This window comes from Pelmatolapia mariae, linkage group LG22, assembly GCF_036321145.2.
Source record: "Pelmatolapia mariae isolate MD_Pm_ZW linkage group LG22, Pm_UMD_F_2, whole genome shotgun sequence".
In the NCBI taxonomy this organism is placed as follows: Eukaryota; Metazoa; Chordata; class Actinopteri; order Cichliformes; family Cichlidae; genus Pelmatolapia; species Pelmatolapia mariae.
In genome coordinates, this window is record NC_086245.2 from 10,031,432 (window position 1) to 10,041,546 (window position 10,115).

General features: G+C 40.4%; 1 protein-coding gene across 1 annotated transcript; it reads right to left on the reverse strand.

Moving 5' to 3' along the window:
• Positions 1-2,732: 2,732 nt before the first annotated feature.
• Positions 2,733-8,985, reverse strand: LOC135932429 (eyes absent homolog 3-like). Its single transcript, XM_065469922.1, has 10 exons — positions 8,863-8,985; positions 6,949-7,126; positions 5,954-6,123; positions 5,439-5,528; positions 4,932-4,990; positions 4,679-4,839; positions 4,186-4,300; positions 3,945-4,066; positions 3,776-3,834; positions 2,733-2,813 (listed from the first exon to the last, which is right to left on the reverse strand). Exons 1-10 carry the CDS (start codon positions 8,983-8,985, stop codon positions 2,733-2,735), a joined length of 1,158 nt encoding a protein of 385 aa, XP_065325994.1.
• Positions 8,986-10,115: the final 1,130 nt, after the last annotated feature.

Here is a 10,115-nt window from a genome sequence, read left to right on the forward strand (position 1 = left end):
ATTTAGAAAGACTTTGGGTTGTTGTGAGGCTGAGTGACGATAACTCAAAGTAACTGAGGAGGTGTGTAAAGCCATTTCTTGTTTACTTCTTTTTTCCCCCTTTATTATAATAATATTTGGGTCTTAGACTGCCTTCTGTACCACTTTCTGACATTCACAGACAAAATTATGACAGCATCTAATTATTAATCATCTTCCTAATTAGTAATTTGATGCACATCATATCTACGACTCCAATAAGACCAACAGAGCCTCAAAAAGCCAAAAATATTCAGCTGCAAGTTTTCTGGTATTTTGAAAAACAATGAAAAAATACTTTTATGAAAGAAAAGAAAAAAAAACAGAAAGAAAGAAAATCAACAAACAACAAGGACGATGAAAGAAAAACAACACTCCAGAATATTTCATGCTTTCATCTGAAAGTCAGCAAGTTTCCCAGATTATAAGAATAACTCACTGTGATGATCTCTGAAGAACAAAGTTTCATGATCGAGGACTTTGATTAATCCATGTGTGAGAAACTCAGCCATCAAGTTTACACATGAACCCTGGACTATGTCCTCCCTGCTCAGGAAGTAATCTGCTTCAGACACATTCTCATTTGTGGGAATATGTTCGGTTTAAGTTTGCGTGCAGAAAGCAGAGCAAACAAAGCTCCTCTGTTCTCGTGTATTTGTTTTAGAGAGGCGCAGGTTATTGACCCCAATGGACCGAATCAGACAAGGTAACGAAAACATTTCAGGGCTACGGCACATGTATGAAAGCGTCTGGTTTAGTCTCATGTGTCCCTGCTGGGTCGTCTCAGTAATCCAGCCATGGATGCTCATATTTTCCTACTCAAACACTCTGAAAACGTGGATCAGGCTGTGACTTGGTTACTTGGGTCATCGAAGAAATAAAAATGCTACATGATCTTCAGCTGTGTAACATTTCTCTAAAACCACAGATGGGCTCAGTTTTTCTTTAAATAGGAGGAAAGTGAAAAAAAGATTTCTACTTTGTGATTAGCTTATGAACAAAAAATAAACTCCCATTAATCAGATGTTCACTTGTACTGGAACAATTTTGGAAAGACCAAACCAGCACACTTTAACCAGGCATCAACAGATCCACATCACAGTGAAATGAATATGATAGCGTGGACATTTGAATCACGCTTTCGTTCTGGTTACAGATTAAACCAGGGGTGCCCAATCCCAGTCCTCGAGAGCTACCGTCCTGCACCTTTTAGATGGATCCTTGTTCCGACACACCTGAATCAAATGAATGGCTTGTTATCAGGCATTTGCCAAACTTGATGGCATGCTGAAGAGGCAATCAAACCATTTGATTCAGCTGTGTTGGAGTAGGGATGCATCTAAAAGCTGCAGGACAGTAGCTCTCGAGGACTGGGATTGGGCACCCCTGGATTAAACACTCCACCTCTCTTCTGGGAATTCAAGGACACTTGGGACTGCGCTCTGAGGAGCCCAAAGGACACAAACAATGTTGATTATCAATGGCATAGGGTGGAAAAAATGTTTTTAAGTCCATATATGACAAAACTTCAGCTTTCGCTTAGTGAACACGCTTCAGTTAAAGAAGCTCTTTACAGCCACAAGAGGAAAAAGGATAACTACAGCAACGTCAGATATTTAAGTCTCACTAGGATGTAGTTCTACGTATGTAGTCCAGCCCTGGAGTGTAATTGGAGGCTATTATAATATTTATTATTTATCATTTATTAAACTTTTATTACTTATTTTTTCAGTATTCTGTTAAGTCACATATTTGTTTTCTTGCCTTATAAAACATCAAATGAAGCCGCGAGTCTGAAAACCACACAATGGGGGAAAAATAATAATAATAAAATTGTGATCCTTCTGCCCAGTCATCCATGAAACTGATGATGCTCTGTGCATTTTTTCCCACACTTATTACCACTTCCTGCAGTTTGCACCTCTTATCCTTAGCACACGCTCAGTGACCACGGATCACACACAGTGGAGAGGTCAGAACGGATGGTGCTGACTGATGGTGTGGTTTGGTCTTGTCGTGATGTAGTCAGAGATTAATGGGCCCCGCCGCCCTCCATCACTGAGTACCTTTTGTTTAATAACGGTCTGGCTACATGAGAGGCAACACATAAAAGTGGGATTAATTGATACCTGATGACTGTCAGGAACATGATGAAAAAAAAAAAAAATAAAGGAAAAATTATGCTTTCAAGTCACCCCAGAAAGAGATTTTTCAAAATAAAAAGCTATAACAACCTCCACAGACAAAGCCACCAACAAACAACAACGTCTCTTTAGCCGTTTAAACTCAGTGAGAGTTGAGGGGTGATGTTCGCTGCAGGACATTTGGATGCTTATATGAAAACAAAAGCCAAAAACCGTGAAGAAGCTGGATAATAGAAGTCATCCCTTCTGTGTCCAAATCAGTGCCAGTTTCAGCCGCAGTGAGCTTAGCTGCCGTAGAGGAGGGGGTGCTGGGCGAGAGGAACCTTACTTCTGATGACTGATGCGTCCAGTTTGTTTCTCGCAGGCGGCTCTGACCCAAAGTCCGCCTCAAAACGTTCACCAACACACAGCGAGTTGCAAGTCGTCGGAAAGCGAGAGCAGATTTCTAACAGGTGAGTGTGGATTGTTGGGCTTGTGGAGAATTATTCACACACACAGTTTCACTCCACAAGTCACCAGTACGACGACAACATTTTCCCTTTGAGTGCGCAACATTCAACAGCATCCTCGTTACAAGAAGTCCAGTTCCAGCGCTTGGTGAAGGGACACGAGGTCGCCGTGACTGGAGATCCGCCAGAAAGGCATGTTGTGCTGCAGAGGGAGGGAGACAAAAAATTAGGCACAAGAAAGCAGAGTGTGTAATTGTAAAGAGCACAGTCTGACAAAGTGTTTTGTTCACATGAGACTTTATGTTTGTGGGTCTCCCGTCTACGTATGGCAATTTTATTTACTTTAATTGTAGAAAAATCAGGGTTTTGGGGGGGGTGGGGGGGGTCACTACACTTTTAAGCCAGACCGCTCCAACAGATTGTGCAAACATACTTAACCCTACTTTTTTGATGAGCAAAGGAATTTTTTATGCTTGACTAATTAAACATCTCTTAAAACCACTTTACTGCAGAATGTTTTCATGCAAGAAAATCCCTGCATTTATAATCACTTCTTAAAAATACATAGAGAAAAACACAACTTTCTGGCTCTTATTTTGAAAGTTTACTCGTTGTCAACCAGCTTCCCCTGTCCTTCTCATCTTATATGTTTTTTCCTGACAGGTTAACTTCGTACCATTCAGGTACTTTCTCAGAGAGGATCTAGGATGAACCTGCTCTGGAGATTCAGGAGAGTCAATCTAAACAGTAACCTCGGCAGGTGGAAAAATGGTTCATGTATCTTTTTTGTTTATTGGTTATAAACCATCTTCTTTCATTCCACACTGTAAATAATAGTTCAAGTCAATGTCGTCCAGGATCATATTCTCCTAGTAAACCCTGCCTTGTTTCTTTTTCCTGGTACATGGTCTCGTGATCAGGAAGAAAAATGACAACAAAAACCATGAGGAACGTGTACCTGCATCTTTTTCCCTAAAAATCTGAAATTCTGCCTGTCCACACAAAAAACACAATCTAAGAATTTTCCCATTAAAATGGGTCAAAATCATAAAATGCTGCAGATCATCCAATTTGAAATGAAATAGCTTAAGAAAAAAAAAGAAGGCAAAATTTCAGTTTTAGCTGTTTTGCTGCAAATTCCTCATCTCGGCCGTCACCTATCACCACATAAGTCACTGTTTTCCCAAAGCGAGAGACGATCCTCTCAAAGCAGCTCTCTTTCCCTACATGACAGGAAACCACAGGGAAAAGGAAAATAAAGAATCACATAAAGATATAAATAGATCATTTCTTTTTTTTAATTTGACACAGAGTAATCAGGTTGCATATGTACCTATTTTTGTGGCACTGTAGATGTTTTCGATGGGGAAGACGTCTCCCAGGCCGTAGAGCAGCACTTTGGCCAGAGCTGGAACCAGCTGAGTCGTGGTGACTAACACGTTCATACACTTCCCCCTGTTGGTGGGTGACACAGTGGGTGAATCTCAAAGATGCAAACAAAATATTTTAACAAGGAGTAACTAATCTACGACATCCTACCTATGAGCTAAAACGATAACCTGAGGTGCTCAAACCTGGACTGGATGAGCAGCAGAGACTTGAGCGCAGTGCTGAGCCAGGAGTCTGTAACATTCTCGATCTCGGACTGAAGCCTCAACAGCAGCTCCCTCTTCATGGGATTCAACAGGCCTTGAAGACCAAAAGAAACAAAGCAGACATCTATGCTTAGCCTTTGAGCCTCTTCACCGCAAGGTCTAAACTCCATTAGGAGAGACACAGAAATGCATTCCTTTTATAAAGTGTTTACAATGATCCACCTACTGTGGCTCAGACTCCAAAGTCTGAGTGCAGCTCAGCTCTTTAACAGTTTGCGGTTTATTTTTGGCTGCTGCACTGAAACATTAATTTGTTTAACAAGAGCAGGAAAACAAAGAGCTTAAGTTCCAGTCACTGCTGGTTTCTGGGAGCTGGGAAGAAAAGTCTGGTGTTTTAATGTGAGAATATATTTTTCCTTCATCTGAGCTGCTGTCACTTAAGCCTTCAGAGGACGCTGCTTTGCAAACTCACCCCCGACATTTCCTTTGTAACTATTGTAGATCTCTTTTAGCCAGCGGTAGCGAAAGGCCAGTTTACGCATCCACTCCACCCCTCCCTGAACTCCTGTGGTGGTTCCTGATGCAGCTCCACCGCTGGGGCCGTTAAATCCATCCGCCATGAAGTTGTAGTTGCTGAAGCAAAGAAAAAGCACCTGTGATTACTCAGAACGACACAAAGCATTTTGTAGTGGCTGGGTTAGTTAGCAGGGCAGCGTGTAACACACCTCAGGTCCTGTCCATTGTCATCAGAGGCCACATCCTCAACATGGACTTGATCACACTCCTTGAAGAAAACACAAGTAGAGGGATTCTTTTCCTAGTTTATTTAGGAACTATTTAAATATGAAACTAAAACATGTATAACAAGTAATTGTGGGGCTTTTTGAACACCTTCAACCTGTTAAAACGGAAGGATGTGGAACCAGAAAAAACACTCACCAGTTCCCTGATTATTATTCACATGTATAATAAGATGCCTTTTGATTGGTTGCAAGTTTAGAAGTGCTCATGTCAGGAAACAGCGCCGCATTTGTTTGTTTAATGCAGTTCAACCGGTTTTTGACAGTCAGTCTATTGTCTATCTGCCTTCTTCCATCTGACATGCAACTCAGTGAGTTTGTAAAAAATAAAATTAACTAAAATCTAGAATTCTGGTTTGTACCAGCTGCTGTGAACAAGCAAAAGCTGCTTATCTCTCATATTCACTCCAGTCTAAACAAACTTCACTGTACCTCGAGGTCATTGAAGAAAAGATGGGTGTCTGCCAGCTCAAAGATCAGCTCCTCCATCTGCAAGCCCAAGTTCAACACAGTCGCCGGGTCCTGAACAAAAGAAAACAGACCCACAATAAGCATGCATTGTAAGCTCAAAGGTTTAATCTTTGGAAAAACCAACCATGCCAAACTTCTGAGCGTAAGAGCCGGTGAGCAAAGAGTGGAATATGATAATAGTTTCATCCAGATCCCATAAAAAAATGCGCTGAAACACAAAAGAACAAGATTACTTGTTGGACTGCACTCCATATTACAGTGAAATTTTTCCTGCTCCTCTAACTTTCCCATTATATTTCAAAAAGCATGAAAAAAAACATAAACATAACTTGGGTCCGGAATTGACACAGAAATAGTTCAGTTCCTTTAATGGTTGATTAATATTTCTATCTTTGTAAAGATTTCACAAATGTCAAAACAAACTTACTGCCATTAATTATATCCACTATAGTTTAATAAGTAAATTAAATGGTTACCTCCAGGTCACTCTCAGCAGGTGGAGAGTTATCAGACTTCTTGCCCTTCCCTTTGGCTTTGCCCACCGAGTTCCTGCGGCCGACCTCGTCCTGATCTCGAGCTCCAGCGGGCACTGCCACGGTTGTTGGAAGAGCCGCACAAACAGGCAGGTTTTCTGGTGGGGACGCATCTAAAATGAGACCAAGAACATGAGCGTGACAGCCAGCATAAAAAACAACCTTTTAATAAGAGAGCAGCCGAAAGAAGATTCTTATTTTAGTTATTTAGATTTTCCACTTAAATTCTTTTTGAATTCCACAGCACATTATGGGATTAAAAAGGATAATTGGCTGCAGACTTTTTCACTTGTTTACTGAGGTGCAGATCCAGAATATTAGCTGCTCTCTTCACACCTGTCTACGTATGGCATGGCTACGTATGGTGTATCCTGGTCTAAAGCTGACAGTTTAATGTCTGATCCAACTACTTTAGATCTTAAATTTCTCATCTGCATCTCTGAAATGTCTGGAGCTGTTCAGGGCTGCAGTGGATCCAGACAGAAAACAAAAAACAGAAGAGTTCTGTTATAAGTTCCTCCAGGATGTAGAACAAATTGCATCTTGAAAATGAAATTGTAGCCAAGTGCACAGGAGAACTGATAAAAATAAATAAAATAAAAAGTACTCTATACTTCATCCTAACTGTTCAACTAGTTTGTTAAATATTTCTACACAATAACACAAGCACCTTAACAGTGTGTGCATTATTCATTTAGTTATTTTTCAGGTTTTTATTTATGTAAAGTTAACTTAAAGAAAGACAGTACCATGAGAAGTTTTGCTTTAAGTATTCTTACTGTGCTTTTTCCTGCTTTAAATGTAGGTACAGCAATGTGTGTTAATGTTACACAGCTATTTACCATGTGCTGTAGAACAAAGTGCTGACAGTTATTTAAGGTAAAGAAACCAAAGGCAGAAAAAAGGTAAAAGGCAAAAGATAATGAAAAGCCAAAAACCTCTAGGAGGCAGTCCAGCTGAGGCGGCCTCCTCTGATTTCACTGCTGAATATCCGTCGACGCCCGCACCGCCACCGTGCTCATCACTGTTAGGTAGCCCAGCAGGCACGTAGCTGGGAGGAAGAGTGTAGTACTGAGAGAACTGACTCTGTCCCAGAGAGTTATAGCTGCTAAAATCCTGGAGAGAAGTGAAACAACAAACAAACGTGATCAGCAGAATGATGGGAAAGGACTCCACGCAGGGCTGAGTAACAATACGCGGGAACAATCTCATCTTTTCAAGAAGCTCTAATATCACTGAACATAACACAAACTCAGGTCCTGTGTCAGACAGTAAGAGGAGGAAATGCCACCTGACTGGTGTATGACGTTACTGCTGGGCTGAAAGAGAGAGAGAGAATGACTACTGTTGGGAAGGAAGTATTATTTTTTGTTATTTTTATTATTTCCATTTATTATTTTATTTTTATTAATTCTATTTTTATTATTTTGTTATTACTGTTATTACTGTCATCACTGTTGCATCATAATCATATAGCAAGCATATGTATACAAGAAGTATTGATACAAGAGGTATTGATATTGCATTCAAATGTTCAAACATATTGGTATCATATTAGCATTTATTACAGGTCCAGTAAGAACCACTTTAAACTGTTGAGTTGAATCTATAATCTTAAAATGTTTATAGGCAGATTACATTGCATTATTTGAAAGGCTCACCTCTGAATATAATCTGGGCCTAAAAGTCTTGACAGGAAACTGCATGCTTTGCAGGAAGTGAAACCGAAACCAGAGTCTGAGTGAAAGTTAGTCTGAGGAGCATTTTGGATGATGTTATTATCATCTTTTATGCATTTATATCTTTGATTAAGCTTTGATTAAGTTTTAAGTAGTTGTATTAGATTGAAACATTTGTTTTATACATTTTACATATACAGTTAAGCCCATAATTATTCATACCCCTGCCGAATTTTGACTTAAAGTTACTTTTGTTCAACAAGCAAGTTCTTTTTTGAGCAGAAATGACACAGGTGTCTCCCCAAAGATAATAAGATGATGTACAAGAGGCATCATTGTGGAAAAAAAATATTTCTCAGGTTTTATTTATATTTTAGCAAAAAGTATCATGTCCAGAATTATTCATACCCTTCTCAATAATCAATAGAAAAAAGCCTTTATTGGCTATTACAGCAATCAAACGCTTCCTATGATTGCAGACCAGCTTTTTGCATGTCTCCACAGGCATTTTTGCCCATTCATCTTTAGCAATGAGCTCCAAATCTTTCAGGTTGGAGGGTCTTCTTGTCATCACCCTGATCTTTAGCTCCCTCCACAGATTCTCAATTGGATTCAAGTCCGGACTCTGGCTAGGCCACTGCAAAACGTTAATGTTGTTGTCTGCTAACCATTTCTTCACCACGTTTGCTGTATGTTTTGGGTCATTGCCGTGCTAAAATGTCCACTGGTTCCCAAGGCCAAGTTTTTCTGCAGACTGCCTGATGTTGTTGTTGAGAATCTTCATGTATTGCTCTTTTTTCATGGTGCTGTTTACTGTGATTAGGTTCCATGGTCCATTGGCTAAAAAACACCCCCAAAGCATTAGGTTCCCACCACCATGTTTGACAGTGGGGATGGTGTTCTTTGGGTTGAAGGCTTCTCCATTTTTATGCCAAATGAAGGCAACATCATTGTGACCAAATAATTCAATTTTTGTTTCATCTGACCATAACACTGAAGACCAGAAATCTTCTTCTTTGTCCAGATGAGCATTTGCAAAGGCCAAATGAGCTTTTGCATGCCTTAGAAGTGCCTGGAGAAGTGGCGTTTTCCTTGGTCTGCATCCGTGGAACCCAACAGTGTCCGTTGGACTGTCTGCCTTGAGACATTGCCACCAGCAGAGCCCAGATTCACCAGAATGGCCTTGGTGGTGATCCTTGGATTCTTTTTCACCTCTCTCACTATTCTCCTGGCCAACACAGGTTTCACTTTTGGCTTCCGACAACGTCCTCTGAGATTTTCCACAGTGCGGAACATCTTGTATTTTTTAATAATACTTTGCACTGTAGCCACTGGAACTTGAAAACATTTGGATATGGCCTTGTAGCCCATTCCTCACTTGTGAGCAGCCACAATGCACAGCTGCAGGTCCTCACTGACTTCCTTTGTCTTAGCCATGAATGTCCACAGACCACCTGCAGAGAGCTGCTGTTTTTCACCTGCTGAGTTGATCAAAACAGCTATTTCCAATTAATCAGGGTAATTAGGATGCTTTAGAACAGCTTTGACTATTTTGAATGGTATGGAACTTTGGATTTTCCCAGAGACTGTGACAGTTTGTAAAGGGTATGAATAATTCTGGACATGATACTTTTTGCTCAAATGTAAATAAAAGCTGAGAAATATGTTTTTTCCACAATGATGCGTCTTGTACATCATCTTATTATCTTTTGTGAGACGCCTGTGTCATTTCCAGTCAAAAAATAACTTGCTAGTTGAATAAAAGTAACTTTAAGTCAAAATTTGCCAGGGGTATGAATAATTATGGGCTTAACTGTAAGTCAAGATCATTAAACACAGGATGGCCTTAGCCTGGTTGCCTAAGTTGAGGTCAAATAAAGTGCAGTGCGAGGATCACACATGCACAGACATACACACACACACACATACACCCACATACGGTTAGAGAGGTTCAGTTGTAGGTGAAAGTTTAATCAGCTTGTGGCTGGAAAATTGTGTCTGCGTACGTGACTGTTTGATGAAGAAGCAGGTGCACGATGCGAGAGCTGAGCTGGCTTGCGGGAAACCACCGGGGAGAAGATGGAAGCCAGTGTCCTTTTAATTGTGTCACAAGTTGTCAAATAGAACATTTGTGGTTTTGAGTTGACGTATCCATGTAATTTGCGCAAGAGGGGGCGTTCTAATACCCCGATGCATAAAAACTGTGTTCTGACGTTTTGGAGATGAGATTTTGATGCTGTTTGTATACAGTGTCCATCTCCCACACTGCTTGTGCTTCATTAAAAATCATTCGTTGACTCCAACTGACTGGGTCAGTGTGTTATTCCGATCTCCCACATCTCTCTCGTCCTCAAAATGAACCTTAACACTACCTATAACAAAAGTGAGTAAACCTGCAGCAGGTGCATTATACAAAACAAAAGAGA

Coding starts and splice junctions, on each gene's coding strand:
- LOC135932429 (XM_065469922.1), bottom strand. CDS start 8,985: ATGTTCCGCACTGTGGAAAATCTCAGAGGACGTTGTCGGAAGCCAAAA. Junction 5,529..5,953: donor CTGCTGAGAGTGACCTGGAG/GTAACCATTTAA, acceptor TCTTTTGTTCAG/GACCCGGCGACTGTGTTGAA. Junction 3,835..3,944: donor CTACAGTGCCACAAAAATAG/GTACATATGCAA, acceptor CCTGTCATGTAG/GGAAAGAGAGCTGCTTTGAG.